This window comes from Ambystoma mexicanum, chromosome 6q (genome assembly GCF_040938575.1).
Source record: "Ambystoma mexicanum isolate Mex_15411 chromosome 6q, UKY_AmexF1_1, whole genome shotgun sequence".
Taxonomy (NCBI): domain Eukaryota; kingdom Metazoa; phylum Chordata; class Amphibia; order Caudata; family Ambystomatidae; genus Ambystoma; species Ambystoma mexicanum.
In genome coordinates this window covers 647,155,120-647,176,888 of record NC_090937.1, presented here as the reverse complement: position 1 = coordinate 647,176,888, position 21,769 = coordinate 647,155,120, and the positions used below count along the sequence as shown (strand labels likewise).

General features: G+C 47.1%; 1 protein-coding gene across 2 annotated transcripts in view; it reads right to left on the bottom strand.

Moving 5' to 3' along the window:
- NUDT6 (nudix hydrolase 6) overlaps positions 1-21,769 on the bottom strand; it is a 520,593-nt gene that overhangs the window by 242,370 nt on the left and 256,454 nt on the right. For both annotated transcript variants that reach the window (XM_069631127.1, XM_069631128.1), the window contains one exon: positions 1,063-1,118. In XM_069631127.1, the coding sequence (XP_069487228.1) occupies positions 1,063-1,118 (56 nt within the window). The remainder of the gene's footprint in view (positions 1-1,062; positions 1,119-21,769) is intronic.

Sequence of the window (21,769 nt, the reverse complement as noted above, 5' to 3'; positions counted from 1 at the left end):
GCCTCGTAATGAGGCCCAAAGTCTCAAAACCCCAAAGAAATTCTACCTCCAACATTAGGACTATGCTGGATGTGTGCAAAAGCCCCTTCACTGAAATTCCTTTTCCTGTGGGGAATCGTCTAGAATGCTAATAACGTCTGCGCAGCCTAGTACTCATGGACATAATGCAGAAGAAATCACATCATTTTGCTAGAATACTTGGTCTTTTTGACCGAGGAGGGAGCAACAGCTAATTACACTTTTTTTTCCACCATCTGCATTTTAACTCCATTTAAGCTTTTTAGAAGCTGAAAATTAGCAATGGCAGATTTGATCTTATTGCACCTGGCTCGGCCATAACTCATAACAAGAGATTTAGCATTGAGAAACTTTGGTGCAACCAGGACACTAGTGGAGTGAACCAATCAGCCTCTGGGTTGACTCGTAGCTGAGCAAGCACCATAATCTTTCCAACATCCTTAAGGAAGTTTGTTCAGATCCACGCAACCTCAGGAAGAAGTACAAGGGGAGCAAAGATGAACATCAGCAGTAAACCTATGAAACAACAAGCTCAGGGTGAACTGTCTGCCCATCTTCCTGGTCCTCCTTCAGATCCCTCAGAGCATGTCTTCCTGGTCCTCCTTCAGATCCCTCAGAGCATAGCATAGGTCGCCCCTGCAGAGCTGGACGAGGGGGAGGGAAGAGAAGTTTGGTCTATGGAAGGAGGAGAATGGAACGTGCCCAATCTCTGTGAATGAAATCATCGCTGGATGCTGCTCAATAAAGATCTACTTGAAGAGGAAGAAGAATGCAAAAAAAAACATGCTACGTAAGGAAGAGGGTGATATAATTTCCACTGGCCAACCTAAGATAAATATCCTCCCCCAAGTATCTCCACAGCAGTTTCCCGGAACATGCATTCTTTCAACGTTTGGCAAGGACGAAAATCCACAACTTGTGCAATAAATCGTATGCCGTGTTTTAACCTCCCCACCCCTCCCCCGCATTTAACATTCTTGGCACCGAGAGGGCACTTAGGCTAATCAGCATTCCCCAGAGTAGAACGGTTTGTAATAAACTTACTTTATTCTTGTCCTGTACAACAAGTACTTTGCCGGTGTTTTCGTCTAGCACAGCACCTGAAAACCAAATAGAAAAGATCACATTCTAAATCGTCCTTATTGCTTAAAAACATTACACACCCCGGCCTGGAATTGACGGAAGCGACTGTATGTGAAAAATACTGATCTACTACAGCCAACGCTAGCCCAGAATAGGCATGCAATATAAATAATGTCCAGCATTGGAAAATAAAGACAGCGATAGCAGCATATTTGTTATTTACCCACTACTTTGCAGAGCTGCTGCTAAGATTGCCAGCACGAAGCTAAGATAGCCAGTATACTGAACGCTCACACTGGGGTTACAATGAACTTGACGTGCTGTTTGCATGCATCTGCTTTTTACAACTTCCGTATACATGTTGGAAAAAAGAAAATTGGGATGTCGTGTGGTCATTAAACACACAATTCCAGTGCGCTCAGGAAAGCACCAATTTGATAACTGAAATTGTCAACGAGTATGCATTGTGTAGTAAGTAATTTCAACAATCCCAGATTCATTTTCTTCGAAATGTGTCATGAAGGAGTACTAGATTAGGTGTCAACAGATCCTATTAAGGCAGAACGCAGTTTACTGCTATCATAATTGTTCATTATTATATTAAAGCACGTGTTCAATATATATGTCCACAAAAACATAATACAAATGTGCAGTCTGAATTGCATTCGCTCCATCCTCATTGCAGAGCAGGCTGGCAGTATTGAAGTGTACTACTTTGTCTAACGGAAATCCCTTTCGATTTTGTACGGGGACATGAGCTAAAATAAACCAGAGCAGATTTATTTATTTATTTTCATTCTTATATAGCGCCGCTCGCCCTTATGCCTCATGGCGCACAAAGTTGCCTTTTTAGCCATTTTCTCTGAGCACATTCTAAAGAGCCTAGGGGCCTCATTACGACCCTGGCGGTATGGGTTTAACGGTGCTGGTAGAGCTGCCACAGCGTTTAACACATACCACCCTATTACGAGGTGCCAAATCGCGGGACCCGCTATGGAAGTCTGGTTTTACCAGATGTCCTTAGTGGGTCCCGCGAGGGGGCCAGCATGCTAACAACGGGCCCGCTGTTAGCATGCTCCCCATTCCCATTGAGCCCTATGGGGGCTCAAGTGGGAATGGGGATGGTCCGGGTCCAGGCTCCCTGAATGGGGAAATACTGGGCCCTCCAAGGTCGGAATGGCCCAGTATTTCCCCATTCAGGGTACCCGGACCAGAGTTTGGAGGCAGCCATACCCTTATTAAGGGCATGGCTGCCTCCAAACTCGTAATGAGGCCCAATATGTTGGAACCTGGAGGCTGAGTGCCTGGAAGGCTTTCTGGATTGTGACACTTCGTGACATCAAGGCGTGCGTGAGTGTGGACCCGGGCATGGGGGGAGTGTGGACGCGGACCGGCGAGTAACAATGCCGGCTGCATAACATTCCCCAGAGCTGCTGCTGAGGTTCTGCAGTCTGTGGTACCTGTGGCAATCTATTCACTGTTTCTACGTTCAGGAAGAGGAGGAGCAAGTGCTTAAAAGCACCTTTATCCCGCGGAGCGGTCGCAGAGCTGCTGCTGAGGTTCTGCAGTCTGTGGTACCTGCAGTCCATTCACTGTTTCTACGTTCAGGAAGAGGAGGAGCGAGTGCTTAAAAGCACCTTTATCCCGCGGAGCGGCCGCAGAGCTGCTGCCGAGGTTCTGCAGTCTGTGGTACCTGTGGCAGTCTATTCACTTTCTACGTTCAGGAAGAGGAGGAGCAAGTGCTTAAAAACACCTTTATCCTGCAGAGCGGTCGCAGAGCTGCTGCTAAGATTCTGCAGTCTGTGGCTGTCCGCGGCCGCCATGTCCTGCGGCTTGGTGACCCGCTGATCTCGGATCCCTTCTCACCTCCGTGACGAGGAGGGTCACTGGCTAAGAAGCCAACGCACTCGCAATGAGGATAGTGGCCTTGAACATCGGAGTCCCCTGAAAATGCCAGTGCGTAGAAAGAAACCGGGGTGTGGCTTGTCAGCAAAGCCCAGCAGGAGAACTCTCCACCCCAGGTTTCTACGAATGAAGAAGAAATCTCACTTTACCCCACAACCCAAGCATCCTGATAAAGGACATGCAACTGAAACACCCAACGCAACCTAGCTCACACACGTTGGCGATAGCTCCATCTGAGGCCCGTATGACTATGATGAAGAGCAAACACGTAGAGGCTCTAACAACTCCAACACCTCCTTACCGTGATCCTCCGGTCGCTGGTCCCCCTCCCGGGGCCTCTGAGGCAGAGGCTCTCGCAGACACACTGCTAGCATCGTTTCCGGTTGCTAGTGCTTCCGGGTCCCTGCAGACGAGGGCTCTGTGGGTTGGGTCGGGCTGCGGGGGATCTGGCCCCATTGACATCCCGCTGGGAGAGGAGCCAGGTTCTGGGAAGATTGCAGATAGCTCACCATGGCTAGGGGTGCGCCTTCAATCACAAACAGGGCGTCACCCCCCCCAGGATACGGGACGCGGCAAGGAGCTCAGCCAAGATCCTCCAAGAGCACACCATAACGACACAAAGATCAAGAAGGACTTTAAGCGGCTTTAGGAACTAACAGCCCTGACAGACCTGATTGATATGACGGGTCCATTGTGTGAAGAGGTTGGCGTACCGATCTGTGTAACGAGTGAACAGAGGAACTTAAACAACATAGCTATAGAAATCCATCCAGTTATGGCCATGGCTGATCTTAAGAGCCCTGTGAATACTTTGGACAAGCTTGATGACCTAGAACAAGCAAGCAATCTCTCATATGCAACAATAGATGACTCTGAGACTGAAATTGAATCTCCAACGATTAAACACAAATCACAGGTCTTCTTACATCAGAACGCCAACAAGTCTCTGAAGGGTTTAGGCCCAAATAATAGGAAGACAAAAGACAATCCGTCATCAACAGGGCCTTGCCGAAGAAAAAAAAAGCGTCTGGCCCAAATCACCCAGGACCTGGGGGAAAACAACTATTTCATTTAATAACAAACCTGCATCCCTCAACTCCGACAAAAGAACAAAATAAGTGCTCTTCAAGGATGCACAAGTCAATGACAATAAGTATAAATCAACTCAAGCGCCACATTTTCCTGCAAGGGGGGTTACCAACTTTTGTCAAGAAAACGAGGATAGGAGGAAACACAAGAAATGAGATTTCGGACGCTGAGAAAGCACTCTCGAAGATCTGCCAACTCTTCAACCAGTCTTGGACCAAAACCAATCTACTCCTGAAGAGGCTCAAACCAAAGAAAATGTGCTTTAGACACACCAAGGCACACATCATCCCTAGGGCTTTTAAAAACCGCCAACAATGCCACTTTCTCATACTGAACCGACAGTGAAAGGAAATTACCTGTCGGGGATCAACAATCCCCTTAGATCCAATGTGGCAGTGCCAGATATGAAACCGGAAGGAATTAAAACTCAGATATTGCAGGAGCCTGATCCATCTTTGGACACCTGTATGGGAAAGCAGGCTAAGGACATTCCATGGAACATTACTGGTGACACTATCGCCAGGCACCCGGATGGGCCTCTCACAAAAGATGGTCTCCCCTGTGCTAATCATGAACACCCCTACGACCTTGCAGAAAAATGCGCAAACAAATGCATCAATGTCTAGCCATGAAACCCAAACCTCTGCCTCATTTACAAAGTCCCCCAAAAGATGTCACAGACTAAGCAATATCACAGGAGACAGAGTCCACGAGCCTCCGAACAAAAAAGCTGGACTTGTTTTCCATCATGTCCACTTTAACCATCGCCTTGGTGCCCTTTACAAAATTATATGAGGCGCTGAATGATACCCTAAAGGATCACTTGACCATGGTCGCTTACATCCAAACCAGACTATCCCTCGTAGAAGGATACATCACTGCAAACAAACTTAAAAGGTCAATGATAAAGGATTCGGCTACTCAAACTCAAGCTTTGGGGAAAGCTTCCCAGGTTGTCGCCCACACCCAAACAGATCCTCCAGTATTGAAACCATTCATCTTTGCGACCACTTCTAATCTGGCAGATACAAGTAAAGCCATGGACGGCGTGCCTTCGCAATCATCTCGCCAATTAACTTTAAAGACCTCATCCTCACAAACAGAGCCGCAAGAATTAGCTCTGCATTCTTCATCCAGGAAACTGGACAATGGCAATTCCCAAGTTTACTTCAAGCCTCCTGTTCCATCGGAAGCAAGGAATACCACGTTGAATCCTAACATCTTTCAAAACGGCTAAGAATAAACTGATGTATGATCCCGGAACTGGACTCAACCATCCAGACCTTATCAAAAGGCAAAACCGTACTAAAATCCAAAAGATGAGCGAGCCATACATTCTGGTGAGACCATGGTCAAGACCCGTAAACCAACTACATTGAAACAATCAGTACTCTCTTTTGGGAAAAGAACTGTTCTAAAAGGCTACAGGCAGTTACAACCAGTGCCTCCAGGGTCACCCGTTCAAGGACAACACGCCACAGAACCGTCTTCGCCAACACAAAGCGACTTTATGGAAACCGCTCTCGACCTTTACGACAAGTCCTTGGAGTCTGGAAACAACGATCTAGAAAAGAGGCCGTGGGGTAAAAGAAAAGCGGTTTCTCCACCGCCAAGCCCGTCCTTTATCGAATCTCAACCTGACAGCTCACTCAGAGCACCGACTCGTCCAAGATTCTTTACTCTGGAAGATAAAATGATCCTTACCCTGAGAAAGCATGAAAAAAATCAAACCGACCAAAAAACAAGTATCTATCGATCTCAGCTCAGCAAATGAGCAGGGTACAGAACGATGGAAAACGCAGAACCTGCGTAAGGAGAGAGAGGACAAAGACTGTCGACTTACCATCGGACGTGAAGTACAGGGGCTGTCCAGATGGAGATCGAAGATCGAAGGTGCATGAGATTGCGAGATCAGGTCCCTTTCTTAGGTCAGACAGAAAGAGGTATGATCAAAAATCCACGAAGTCCAACGGGAGGTACGACGCGAAAAGACGTAGGCCCGCAAGATCAGACAGAGTGATCACGCCAGCGAGTATTAGCCAGACTTCAAGACGCTCACCCGCAGCTCCCACAAGAGACAGGGAGCAAACAAACAAAGGATTGGCGGTCCCGAGGAGAGGAAAGGAAAATGTTAACAAGGTCAGTAAGATCCACTAAATCGCGCTCGTTCGTTCTCGAGCATATGCTGGACGATGGAGAACACATTACATTAAACCAGAGGACGACAATGGCACTCCTACATCATACTCCTTCCTTGAAGACACTCACCACGGATGACATTGATATCATCGAATTTCCACACAACAACGTGACGGATAGAGTGTACTTACACATTGAAGCCCCGCAGGTTAAAATCTGATGAGGGAAGCCAGCAGGAAACTAAGAACTCTAGGCTATGACCTCAAGGAAATAAACCATCTATCTGATAACAAGAGTTTGTCCCCAAGAGCGTGGCCAAAGATCTTTAGAAACGCTTCTCTAGTCGCATTGAGTGGGCCCCGTTGATCTGCCAGGGAACAAGTTGTGGTTAGGGAAAGTTGGAACACCCTACAACACAAGAGAAGTCAACGTAGCTCGTCGAGACAAGTGAAAAAAGAGGAAGTTGGGGCTACGGTATACATTTCCCCAGGCAAGATCGATAAACATAGAACCCCGAGGGTCCAACGAGGGAAGAAGGGAGCGGAACGCTACAACAGGAACCCCTCTCGTTGCCCTTCTGGCTTTGCTAGCAGTCAGCCCTCACCTAAAAGTAATTCCAGAATTGACTTTGGTATGTCTTTTGAAAAGGAACAGGACCCTCATGGCCCACAAAAGAACTGGACAATTACAATAACCCAAGACACACTCAAAATCATAGGTAAAGGACCCGCCACTGGAAAGAACAACACGAACTGCGATTGGCTGCCAGAAGTCTTGGCTAGACCAGGCCGCTTCTACCAATCAAAATTTCAGCGACAACGTGCGCAAATACCATTGCTGAAGGGTCTCCTAAACAAGGTGCTTACCCAAATAAATATTGTATCGTGAAACATGCAAGGTTTTACGCATTTAACAAGTATCTCAGATGTGAACCTCAGCAATTTCGAAGTCCTGTGTCTACAAGAAACATGGATTACATATGAACCTACAATCGACTTGGCCTTTTCCCAGACGATCAGAGGCCCACTAGGAAGACCAAGAGCGGGCTTGAACACTGCCATCCGTACAGGCAGGGCTTTCCACTTGGAGAAAACCCTCAGCGTGAGCCCCATATATTGGCCATCATAATCTCATGGACACCGGCTCAATTGCTTAAAAACTCTAAGTAGATGGAAAAGTTCTTACTGATCAACGTCTACTGGAACCCAAAGGATCCATCCTCTAATCTGATCATCTCTAAAATCGAAGCTCTACTAGACGAGTCCAGAGATGAGTTACAAGCTGACCACATTATAATCTGCTGTGACTTGAACGCCTCCATACAGTCAGGGTCTACCACCCGACCTTCCCATGGGTTATCAGGGCAAGACGCAATCTTTAGACCACTTGGATGGATGCTAATGATATGCATAACTTACATTGCATTTTGAATCCAGGAACCATTGTAATTGCAACATGGGAAAGCCGAGGCCATAAATCGATGCTAGATCATATATATCTCTCCCGCGACCTATTGGCAAGCGTTATGGCTTTTGAGATCATACGTACATCGAACAGTGACCACAACCTCCTCAAAGCTACTTGGGAACAAGTCAACCTGGGGAACCAATATATGATGACCAGTCCGGTTAGTGACTATGGGGGAACCCGGCTACGATTAAAGACATCTGCAATCAATGACATCACTACAAAATATCTGCAGGCTAAAGCAAGTATTAACGATGCGGCAGATATGGCCAACCTCGATTATTGCCCTCTATTAGTACCATACAAGATTCCAGCGAGGGGGGTCCAAAAGAACAATGGTCATTATCACGCAAATAATCTAACTTTGAAAGTCAAAAGAAGAGTACTCCACAAGCTTATTCAGAAAGCCAAAAACTTCCCTACACAGCCCAATATCGAGGAAGCTAGTGTAGCCAAAAAAAAGTACAAAAACTGTCTGAAGGGCTTTAAAATCAACTTGTACCAAGAAGACTCTGAAAATATGCTGAGAACATTGAGTGGGGAAACAATCTAATGCATTTTTGTCTGTAACATCTGCAGGGGGCATTTAACTCAAGATTCCCTCCTAAACAGTGTGAATGAGAAAACCTGGATATCACACTTTTCAATCCTGTTTGGCCAATTGCCAACATTATCAAGAAGAATGAAACCTACTCCAGTCAACTGGGACACTATCTAGATAACACACTATTACACTTAAAATTGGTACATTGAAACCATCCTGAGCCCCCGGTCCGGATGGGCTCTCGAATGTAGATCTCAAAGCGAACATCGAGGTCTGGGCTCTCTTGATATCAAACATTTTCAAATCCTGCGCCATCTCGAACACTATCCCATCCTCATGGAAGACAGCTAATGTTGTTGCGATTTTCAAAAAAGGGGACAAAAGGGACCCATGTAACTATCGGCCAATAGCGTTACTGGACAGCATTGGGAAAATCTCCTGGATAAATTCCAACGCTATTTGGCTTCTTCAGCAGATTTTGATCCCTTGCAAACTGGCTTTACTAAGAACATATCAACATCAGCGAACATCATGCTCCTTAGCATACTTGAGGCCAAAGTGATTGAAGGTTCACCAAGTCTTTCACTTGCATTCATCAATCTTTCCCAAGCATTTGACAGAGTCAACAAAGACAAACTGGGGGAGAAACTAATAATTGGAAGTGCCCGGAAGCCATTCTTGACCAATTAAGAACTTTATACAGACACCTCAATGAGAGTATGGCTCAGTGGAGCCAGCTTTTTCTCAAAGAGCATACTTGCGTATAGAGGAGTCAAACAAGGGTGTCGATAGGCTCCTGCGCTCTACAGAGCTTGCACTGGTGATTTCCAAGACTCTGAAAAATCTATCCGAATCTTCCCGCCAACAGTGATCAATGAAAAAATAAGTAGGCTATTCTACGCTGATGACATCATTCTTATACATCAAATTACGGTGGGCCTTAAAAGAAAACTGGACAATCTAGAAGTCTACCTGGAATTAAATGACTTGGAGATCAATATTAACAAAACAAATGTAATGACCCTGGAAAAAACAGCCAAAAGAAAAGAATCCAAACGCTGCCACCTGGGAGGAATCCCTCTGGAAAAGGTCCAATCCTTCCGCTACTTGGGGGTAACCTTCAGTAAAAACAATCTTGAAACACCTATGCAAGAAACCCTACGTATGAAAACGAAAAGCCTGATTAGCCAAACGAAAAAACTTGACAAGAAATTTGGTTGCTTTTCTCTCTCCAGGCTGGCCTGAATTTTTACAAAGCCACGGCAGTTCCGGCAATCATTTATGGAGCCGAGGCCATGCCAGGGATCTGTGCAGACTTCTGGAAAAAACTAGAAGGTTCGTTTTGGAGGGCGGTTCTGTGTCTCCCACCTTCGACACCAGAAGTGTTAATCAGAAGAGAATTAGGTCTAAATTCCTTGGAAGCTATAGTTGAGCTCAATGGCCTAATGCTTTTTAGGAAAATTCTAACTTCAAAAGAAAGAATCTATGGCATCATTCAGGAAGAACTGTCTAAGGGAACTAAATTGGACGAAATTGAAATTTCAAAAGACAAATTAACAACCCATTGAATACGTCAAAAAAACAAAAAGAACGAGACTGTCTACAAGACACCTGCCAGTCAACATTCAAAAACTCAACGAACCAGCAAGTTACCTGTCCAAATTTCCGAATAAAAAATTGCGATCGACCTTCATGAGAGCCAGACTGAACATCTTAAAAACAAATGAAATCCTACCTATCAGAGATAAAACCAGGGCAAGTTCTTGTAGATTCTGTAACCACATGAACGTAATTGAATCCCTGAGACTTCTGCTTCTTGAATGCAGGGGCCTCTCATCAAACCAAAGGATACATATAGGCAACCTGTTTACAGATTTCTGTAGCATGGATGTGGACTACTGGTGGACCGGTCTAATGAATGGTGCTAACCGGAAACCAGTCATCGCAGTTTGGAATTTCATTGAGATCCTAGCTCTAGACCTTACAAAATGAATACGTCCCAAAGGCCTTTTCCTCCACCGGAACAAAGAAAGAAGACAAAGAATGATCGAGATGGGATGTCAACTTCTTAACTGTCAGAAGTTAACCATCAACTAAAAGTGCAAATGGGTAGATAAAGTGAAAGCAAGTAAGTAAGACATAAGGAGAAAAATGCAACTTTTAAAAACTGGTAAATACAGTTAAAATCAATTATAATTAAAAGAAATTTAAAAAAATAACATTCCCTTTCAGTATCACATCTCCCGTGCTTCAACATCATAACAAATGGGCTTAGCTTAAGCTGCTTCTTGGCCTATTGTTCTTGTACTGGTAACCCCATAATGACCTTTCTTGAAACTTGCCCTGTGCTTGCCTCTGACTTCTCGTGGGATATCTGTGCCTTGGGGGTGCAGTGTTTTCTAGATCTAATCCTCACTATGTAAGGAAGCATTTGGAGATGCTAGCTCTTTCCTCTCCGCCTGGGTTGGCTCTTCCATCCCCCTGCTGCTTCCCATCTCATGTTATTCATCAGGCTTTTCGTTCGGGGTCAGCCCCTCCTCAGAACATTCGTTCAGGGCCTTAATGTGCGATAAGCCATGCGTGACTGGAATGAGCCTCTGCTCTCCATAGGGGATGCAGGTCAAAAGGTATGCAGAATTTTCCTTGTGACCTTGAGTTTTTCAGGAGGACATCTCCTGTGGTGAGAGCAGAGCCACATGCTTGCCTTTGCTGGCTTTCTGCATTGTTGCATTTTTCTCAGCGTGTGGCACTCTTTTGCTCGTCATACTCTGGTGGCAGAGGAATGGTGGTGGGAGGGGCCCTGTGCAGGAAGAGGCTGTCTACGCACACCGTGTGGATGAATGGGTTGATGTCCGGTATTTGCGGAGGAATCAAAACAGTGATCCCTCCAGGTTTTCTGCTTCATCAGCAGCTATCCTCGTGACTTTAAATTGCGCATGCAGCCCTAGAGCCTCCATCGGCGAATCACCCCAATGCCTTGCAGTCAGCATGGGGTAATTCCCACATGGCAGATATGGAGGTTTGCCAGGAATTGTTCCACTTCTCTCTGAAAAGGAGGTCCATTGTCTGTTTTTGTGGAGATTGGCAGTCCATGCATTGCAAATATCTACTTCAGTTTGGTCATCACCGATGTTGCTGCCATGGAACTCACTCTCTCCATCTCAAGATTACAGAAGAATTTGTGGATGACCACCTGGGTGTATTGGTCATTGGGCATTGACCCAAAGTCTGTCCTTGCATGGTCCCAGGGAGCATTGTCTCTTTCCATGAATTGGATAGGTACTGGGCATGGGTAAAGGCCAGCTGCCTGGCACAGGATGCGCTTGATATGATGGCATCCACAGCCTGCTCCAGTCCCCATAACTATACCTTCTCCCAGAGATGAATCTTGGTTTTGCTTTGGCCTTGGTACTCTATGCGTGCCAAGTAAACAACTCTTGTGGTTAAGCACAACAATCCAACAGCTGCTTAACAGCAGACCTTCTTCAGATATGGACAGTGCCTTCTTCAGTAGGATCAGGGATCCGTGCAGTGTTGTTGGGCTTGCAGGAAACGTATACATGTCCTTGTGGTGATTGCCTGTTTTATCACTTCTATGCATTTGCATTCGTCGCCAGCAGTGGCATCCTGGAAATTCTTTTAATGACAATGCTTCTGGGATATGGCCTACTGCCACAATGTTCATATGTTGTTCTAGGTGCATGGCTGCTTTAATCTCTCTGGCCGTCACCTCATAAGGATGGCATAACAGGAAGTCCACCGGATTCCCTGTGCCGTCAAACGCCTGTAGTTGCAGGATTAATTTCTCAATCCTGGGTGGAGGATGGAGCTCTGATCCGTTAAATATTGGTTAAGGGGCTTGTGATCTTTGAGCATGTTTTAAAGGGCCTACCATAGAGGTACAGATCAAAATGGCAGCACCCTCACACCAAGCAATAGCGTCCTTCTCAATTTTATGCAAATATCATTCTACTGGTGACGTTCATATGCTGCTTGCAAAAGCTACTGGGACTACATAGCCACCTTGATTGCGCTGGGTTAGGCAACCAACTCTGTCTGCTGTCTTGGGTCGAAACAAGCCATTGTAGTGTCTGCCGCCAGGGTATGTTTGGTCATCTGGAATGCCATTGCTTGATGTTCGCCCCACTGCCAGGGTTCAGCCATTCGTGTGAAGTGGTGTAGCAGTTCAGCGAGGTAGGCAAGGTTCAGGATGAATCTGCCACAATAGCTAATCATGTGCAAAAAAACTCCCAATTTCGGACTGGTTATGTGGGCCTGGAGCAGCTTTTAAGACTGTGGCCTGTCGAGGGTCAGCTGAGATGCCATCTTTCTGGAATCCAAATCCAAAGAATCCTAGCTTGTCCTTAAGAAATTCAATTTGCTTTGGTTGAGTGTGAGGCCTTGATCTGTCAGCCTATGCAGCACTGCTTGCAGGCATTGGAAGATTACCAGCGTGCATCTTTGCAAATATCAGGATTTTTATCACTGATGTGATAGACCCAGGGATGCCAGCAATTGCCCCTCTGATTGTGTTTGGAAAAACCTCTGCTTTTGTGAACACCCGAAGCTCAAATGCTTGTACCGGTGGAAACCTATGCGCGACAAGAACATTGATGTAGCAGGAGTCTTTGAGCAGCAGGATTTGACAGTACCCAGCAGTAATATCTATATTAAAGAAGTGTCTGCCACCTTGGATATCCACCAGGAGGTCCTCAAGAGTGGGCGTGGGGTGCGTTTTCCTCTTTACAGCTCTGTTTGATAGGTGCATGTCAAAGCATATGCAAACTTAGTGTTATCGCCTGGGTTTGTGTGCCACACTATTGGCAACACCCCACAGTTGGTCCATCAAATTTCTATATAACATCTGCCTCCTCCTGCTTCAGCAATTCCTCTTCCACTTTCTGCCTAAAATGGAAAGGAATGCACCAGTGTTTGAGGGATATTGGGTGCACTGTTTCATCAATGTGTTGGCATACCTCGTGCGAGTGAAGGAACCAGATTCCATGGAACAGTTAGCCAAACTCATGGAAGTTTGTTCCAGCTCCTCTTCAAGGACCCCAAATGTGACTTGGATCAACTGTAGGTCTTCAGCTGAAAAGTGTGGCAGAGTTTGCTGGCATTACTTATAATTTGTTTGCCAGTTTAATGTCCCTGTGTTGGAAGATTGTTCATGCCGTAACAATGCCGCCTAGGCAACGTTCCCTTGCAGTATCACACTGTGCACGGTAGATCCTCCCAACTCGTGGTCGAAGTAAACGGAGGCTGTCGGGCCAAGTATTTCTGATAACACTGTGATATGGCAAAACCCAGTGATTTTCTGGAGTGGAATGGCCACTCCTGAAGTCAGTTCATGTGGCCTAAGCAGACTATAATGAGGTCAATTCACACACCCAAAAATGCCAATGTATGACGAGCTTGTACCTTCTTTTAAAACATTCGACATTCGCACATTTCATTTTTATCAAACATCTTCTAATTAGCAACAAAGCAGTGAAGACGATTGTAAGGAAGGTATACGCTCATATTTAAGAGATACTGTGAAGAAAGATGTCTCGCTGTGGAAAAAACCTTGCGAGGGTACCACGTTCCCTGAAACTTTGACCCAAAACAGTGGAGCAGGCATGAGAATCGACAACCCTTAAGCTTTCATTTTTTGATGTATTGAATTGTAACATTTTTAAAGGGTTTACTACTTTGACCGCAAACTAGTTTTCAGCGTGTCCAGGAGCAGTAGTGTAGCAGAAGTCCCAGTACTCATTGCTTTTTTTGACTTTCTTGAAAATAACAGGCAAAGCAAAAGCCTTGGTAGCAGTGTATTCTATTAATCGTCATCATCCCAGAAAAAACTGTTTATCAAACAAAAACGATTAAAGCAATTTTCCTTAAACACGCTTCCATCTTTGGCATTTGGATAACGCTCTGGCAGAGCCCGAGTGCTGAACTCATGCCTGCGTCAGAGGTGAAGAGTAAGTGCAGCTGTGTCAGTTTAATGACTTAACATTACACATAATACATGCTTTTGAAACACAAAGCGATACACAGGGGTTGTGCACAGGCGAAAGCAACAGGATTTCAAATAAAAAATGATGTACATCTTCAGAGCCCTGCCCTCCATATGACCCCTAAAACTACTTCCCTCCAAACAGCTCTGCAAGTGTAATTACTGTAATTATTTGTAAAAGCAAACTTCGTGCTTTCCAGAACCCCCAGCATTAATAGAACTTGCAACAAATATGTTTGAGTCTTCTTATGATGTTGTTGCAGAATATGTGATCATTTGCTTGCATTAGGCCCATTCTGTATAGCCATGTATATCATCTTACACGTTGCAGGGATCACATGTTGCAGCCCAGCCTGGCAGTGTTTCTGCTAGTGCACAGCAACCAGACGTCACACTTCTGTGCGCCGGCATGCTAGCTGACCTTATGATACAAAAGGATACAAGGAAACCGCAAGGCTTACCGACGCCACGACAGCAGCTGGTGCAAGAATCCGCTATCGTTATGCAAACCTGTCTAGGTAGCGCCCACCTGGAGTCGGGCCAATGTGCTTTCATATTAGTGGTGTCTCTATATAAGCTGCCCCCTTTGCACGAGGGCCAAAGATACTTCTGACAATTCCATGGACTTGTTATAACGCTCTCTCCAAATCTCAGCTGCCATTTGTGAAGCTGTTTATCTTCTGCATAATAAGAATGTATTTATCTATCAGCCCTGGCTTGTCGTGTGTTATTATTCCTTGCTTGAGTCCTACATGCAAGTCTTTTATTCTTTATGACAACATCAATGGAAAAGACAGTAGACGAAAAAATAAGTTGTAATGTTTGCTGAGCAAGAGGGATGTTGTCTGAATCAAAGACTGTGGTACTGACACATTACAACTGAGGAATGCTGCTGTACAAGAAAGTTGCATAACAATCTCTGTTTACAATAATGAATAGCCCTTTAAAAAATCATGCATATGTAGGCCCCTGCGAAATACAGGCTGCAAGAACAGGGTGTCTGCAGTGGTCTGTCGGTCCCCAGATCTTCCCAGGTTGGTTATACGACGGTGTGCCAGTACAGTCATTATGAACATGCAGTCAGACATGGCCTGCCCTAAGAGCAGGTGGCAGGAGAACAATGTATGTGAACATTAATAACTGTTTTGACATTAGCAGAATTATGAGAAATAGTGTGATTTGAATGCATTTTGAAGTCTATCTACAGCCATGTTTTTGAACGAACAGCAAAATGTTTCAACGGACAATGACTCAGCAGAGCTGGAACTTTCCTCGGCTCAGAACTCCGAAACCCCTCAGAATCACCATGTCTCCTCGGACCCCACCTTTGCCCTGTGTTAGCTTGTTTGTCAGCTCAAATGTAACACTCATGTTGCAACCCATTCATCCCGTAACCTGTTGTTCTCCTACACTTAACACTGAGTTATCAGACTTCCTGAAACCTGGAAGAGGAGGACCATGCCCCCCTCTGACCTCATGCTGCCTTTTTGGTGCGCATGGCATATGTGGCTGAATTAATCAATCAATAAACGTTATCATAAACCATTGTGTAATTCTTTTAGACATATTCAGATTGCATCATTTGAATTCCACTCTCCCTGTTTTTTCACCAGGTTGCCAGTCAAAAAGGCAAACTTCTTGCACTCACACCAGGGTTTGGTGCTTGGCATATCCTTCCTGAACCCTTCTGCACCTATACTTGGTTTCCAAACCCTTGAAAAGCTGACCTATGCCCTGGTTTGGTATGCCTACTTTGCCTCCTCCATAGGAGCATGATCCTGCACCACCATGTGTTTTCCAGACCCGCTTCAAGGGGGGCTGTTCCTGCATCAGGTTTTGCAGGGGGCCTGGTTGCTAGGTACTGTCTCCCCAACAGAACCGCAGCCTACCTCAGACTATGGGAGAGCTGCTCCATTTCCAAAGTCTGAGAACCAGAGAGGAGCAAGGGAGAAGATCCACAACACTGCTGCCCTTTGCTGCACCATGCCAGCTGCAGTGTCTGAAGACCAGAGGAGAAAGAAAGGTCTCCCAATTGCTAGGGGCCCTGGCAAGCTCCTTCTCCACGCTGTGCAATAGACCAGCCGTCGGGCTACACTTCTGCCTAGCCTCGAAGTTAACCCCTGCCAACCTTGTCCAGAGTACCTTAGCTTTTGACTTTGTCAGTATTCCCCCTTAAGTACTGTTTGAATAATTCAGTATGATACTCTAAATATGTGAAGTTAAAGCGTACAGTATTTCATTTGAACAGTTTCAATGGTCTCTGTATACAGAATTCCCCCTACATATTTGGAACTGTCTGCATTTACTCCGGCTGTGTAATACACAACCTGAATCAAGGTTTTTCCCCATTCAACTGTGTAAATACTACGTTCATATCATCGTGTCCATGTCACAGTGAGCTGCAATTATTTAGTCTTGTATTACATCATTTGCATTTAGCTAGAATATTTGTCTGCCTTCTTGTCTATCATTTGCACTGACCTTGTATGTTATTTTACGATGCTGCATATTATTTACATTTACTTTGCATTGTATTCTGCCAATTAACTAATTCTAAAACTAAGTTATGACTGATATCCTGGATGTCAGTAATCAGTAATTCCTGTGCATGTAGTCTTCTTGTTTGCACATTTAGTTTCCTTTTACCTTGCTTCATTGGGAATGTGTTTTATTTGCTAGTTACTTCGCATTGGTTCTTCATTGTCCATTGTATTATTGGTTTTGCACCCAGATCCCCAACCCCCCAAATCCACTTCCACCCGTCCTCAATGCATCCCCAGGTTTGCACAGTAACTATTCCATTTGCACTGTCGATTCAAACTCAAGAACTTTTATCATGTTAACCCTTTTTCATTCAGCACCAGTTTCATGGAGTCACTCAATAGTAAAAGGCCAGGTTGGTCTGGGCCACCACCCAGTAGTCTGCACCTTTTGCATGTACGTCTGTTGCATAGAGGTAACAGACACACATTTCTCAATTGTAAAATATTAATATTTACACATTCAAGGGCTCTGAGACTGTCGGGTATGGCTTGTGTTGACCCATGTCCTGCTTGGCACAACCTCCTTTCCACCAGAACAGCACAACATGCTTACCTTGTTCCATACATGATGCCCCTAGGAGACCGGTATACAACCAAAGGAGCCACCCTCCCCGAGGCATGGCACCTCCATGGCCACACTGGCAGATGGGACACTTGCATCTTGGTGGGGCAGTGCGGGGGTGTGGCTAAGAAGCCATGTAAGATGACGATTCCGACTAGGGCTCCGGCTGATCCGAGCAATATCCTGTGTAAATCGCGCTACAACTGCATCACTTGGCCCACAAAATAGATGCCCGTGCAGAGGAAGCAGCGGAGCATACTGTGTGAAGACAACACGCGGACCGCCGGTGTGGAAGAGGCAACCGGAGCCTGCATCGGATCGCTGGTGTCCGCGGCACACAAGGGGAAAATGGCCACCGCTTGAACAGCCGGCGAACAAAGGAGAGACTGGCCTGCGGGCGGACTGTGCCAGAGGAAAGCCGGGAGAGCTGGGCACCCAGACCAGGGCCCGCAGCTGGTGCTGCAGTGCGGCGCTGCAGTTCTGTAATCTGGGAAGCCAGCGTGTGCCGGCGTAAACCGGGCGGGGTCTGCCCGCGGTGGGGAGCGCTCTGTGTGGACAAGGAAGAAGCCGGGCCTGTTCGGAGTGCAACATTGTCTCCGTCATTACAGACTCGGCGAGCGTGTTGCAAAAGACGCGCGCCAGGAGGGGTGGTCGCTAGGAGATACGAGAAGCGGCCGCTACATTTGTAGCCAGGCCAATCCAACGTGGTGCGAAGGAACAGAGCACCGCGGCTGGGGAGCGTGCAGGACTACAAGACCTAATCAAGAGGTAGGAACAGCTTCACATGCATAAAGAGGAGTCCAGCCCCATAGGCAAGCTGGGGCAGCGCTGGAGCACTTGGGTGCAAGGGAGGCGCCCACACAGAGTAGTCGGACATTGCAGACATTCATAATTTGTCAACAAGCCCCTCAGGGTTAAGAACAGCGCACAGCCATTATAAGGGGAAGGAGACACCCCCTAGCCTAAGCAGTAGGCGAATAGGGGGGCACAGTGAAGCGTTCCTGGCGCTGAGCTCCACAGGTACTGCCCGAGCGCAGGAGGCAACGGTAACCTGGCGGGGCTTAAGGCTGACATACGTTGGGCCAGTGCTTGTACCCAAACAGATCCATAAGCACTGGGGTGGGTGCCCCTGGGACTGGACCAACAGTGGCTGGAGCGCGCAGCCTGAGTGGACAGACTCGCCCAAGAAGAACTACGTGGAAGGACACAGCCCACTCTGGGAGTAGATTTGGCTCTATAAGGAATCTCTTAATACCGCCTGCCAGGGCCCTGGCACCAGAAGTAGTTTAACCTAACGAAGGCCAGAGGCCACACGTTGCGGAGCCCGTATACACAGCCCTGATACACCGAGATGACTACCAAACTGCCTAGAGCGAAGGGCAAGCAACCCACGCTTGACGAATATGCTAGAACATCACCAGGGGCAGAAGGGGCCAGGAGCAAAGACAAAACCCCCTACGGGGTCATAGATACTATGGGCAGAGACCAGGAGATCCTCGCTGCGATCGCTGACCTAGAAGTGGCCTGGGAAACCAAACTAGGATTGGCCGTAAACGAGCTGAAGGCGGCACTAGAGCTCAAAGTCGGGGCATTACAAGAAGAGATGAACCTCCTCCGGCAAGACGTCAGAGCGCTGGCTGAACGCACAGGTGACCTAGAAAAAGAGGTGGCCCCGAACACAGCGGCATGCACAGCCCACAAATCTGAACTTCATGCTCTGGTACAGCAAGTCGTCAACCTGGAAAGTAAGGCGGAGGAGGCGAAGGGACGTGCCCGAAGGAATAATATACACATCGTTGGACTGCCTGTAGGAGCTGAGGGACCTAACCCTACTGAATATATCGAATCAATGCTGCTGAAGGAGATAACCGGGGGGAGTGCTGACCCAGGGGTTTGCCGTGGAAAGGGCGCACAGGTCCCTGATGAGGAAGCCACCACCGGTAACCCCCCCCATACCGGTGATAGCTAAGATCCTGAACTACCGGGACCGGGAGAGAATAATTGAGCACTTCCGGAAGGGCGGAACGATACAGAGGGTGTCGGCAAACATAACTGCATACCCGGATTACACCCTGCAGGTGCAAGGTTGACGCATGAACTTTGGGGCCGTGAAAAGAAGGCTGCATGAAGCAGGTCACAAATATATGCTGATCTACCCGGCGAAATTAAAAGTGTTCCACAAGAGCAGAACATTGTTTTTTGAAACCCCGGAAGATGCCATGGAATGGCTAGACATGCAGAGCTGCCCCCAGGAACCGGGCATCCAGAAGGAAGACGGCGCAGATAAGTAACACATGACTGTGGCACCTAGAGCGTCGCCGTCTAAGACATTGGGACTTAAATATAATAAGGGACACACATATATGCAGGATCCTTATGAACAAGGAACTTAGCTAACGGTTTAGGAGCCTAACGGAACCAGCCCTCATACCCCCACATTGAATAGAGTAGTTGGGTCACCGGTAGACCGGTGACACCCTGCTGGGTCCTGCACTCGGCATTCTGAGGCTGGACCAAACGCGGGGGAGCATGAGATCCAGGGATGGAGCTGGGCACTTGTTGGGGTTGGGTTAAGGGGTTATGTTCAGTTTTCATAGTTGGGCAGGGGGGGCTAGTTGGGGAGTTTTGTTGGGAGTGGGAGGGGAACGATCCCAATCTTGTGTCAAACCAGGCGGGAGGGGGAAGCTGGGAGGGGAAGCGGGACAACCCACAGATGGCCTCGGGTAGCCTTAGGGTGGTGACCTGGAATGTGAGGGGCCTCAACAGCTATTTGAAGCGGAATAAAGTAATGATGTACCTAAGAAGGCTGAAGATTGACATAGCACTATTACAGGAAACCCATCTCACTAGGGAGAAGCTGGGGGTGGTCCAGAGAAAGTGGAGAGGGTGTACCACGGGAGCCACATACTCAGCTTACGCAAGGGGGGTCATCACGTGGGTGGCATTGCATGTACCATTTCAACTGCTTCAGACCACGATAGACCCAGAAGGCAGAATGACAGTGGTGAGGGGGATGCTGGAAAACAGGGAAGTGAGCATTATAAATTTATACGCCCCTAACCAAGATACAGCGGCCTACTTTAGGACCCTCTATGGCAAAATTGGCCCCCTATTGGGCGGCACAATCTTATGGGGAGGGGACTTTAACTGTACATTAAATCCTAAAATGGACAGATCAGATGGTAACCCAGACAGATCCATTCCGGTCGCAAAGGCACTACAGGCCCTACTGAGAGACTTTGGACTCGAAGATATCTGGAGACAGTTACACCCAGCAGATAGGCAGTACTCACACTACGCGGCCCCACATAACCTGCACACGAGGCTGGATTACATGTTTGCTGCTTCGGCGCTGGTAGGAGAGATGACGGGTGCGGAATACAAGGCCAGAGTGCTCTCAGACCACTCCCCCTTGGTTCTGGAATGGCGACACCAGCCCCCTAGAGCGAGAATCCCGACGTGGAAGCTCAGAGCTGAGGTCCTGCAGGACTCAGGGATTCCGGGAGGACTTGAGGGAGGCGATTACTGAGTATTTTGACACTAACACAGGTAGTGTTCAATCGGTGGGAACATTATGGGAGGCATTCAAAGTAGTAATACAGGGCGTAGCCATATCAAAATCCAGAGGGATCCAAGGGGGCATAGAGCGGGAGCTGCAAGGAACAGAGAGGGAGCTGGAAGGCATAATGCGTAAGGGGGGCACCTCACAGGAGGATGAGGAAAGGATGAAGCTGTTACACCAAGCCAGCAGTGAGCACTGGGATAGACTATGCAAGCTGAGTTACAAGAAATATGTCGAAAGGCAACACGCGGGTGGAGACAAGCCGGGTAGGCTGTTGGCCTAGTTTTATAAAAAATTAAACACCACGGCCAGCAATCAGGGAAATCAGAGGGCATGAAGGTCAGTGCTGGGACACCCAAGAGGGAGTTAATGAGGGGTTCCTTAGATAAAATAAATGTCTTTATGGGGATGCAGGGGAAGGGATGGATCAAGAAATTCAGGAAACACTGGAAGACATAGGCCTGCCCAAATTAGATGATCAGGAACAGGAGGACATGGACGCCCCAATAATGTTAGAAGAATTGGAGAGATTGGTTCAGCACCTGCCCACGTGCAAAGCCCTGGGGTCGGACGGGCTCCCCAGTGAATTCTATAAAACGTACAAACAAGAGGTGCTCCCATCGCTGTTGGCCATGCTTAACGAGGCGTTTGAGCACGGCAGGTTGCCGGAGTCCCTACGGGAGGCGGTGGTCATCCTGCTTTTAAAACCGGGTAAGCCAAGCACAGACTGCGGGTCATACAGACCCCTATCGATGCTTAATCAGGACAGCAAAATCCCCACAGCAGCGCTAGCAAACAAGCTTAAGCGAGTCATTGGCAAATTGATATACAACGACCAAACAGGCTACGTTCCTGG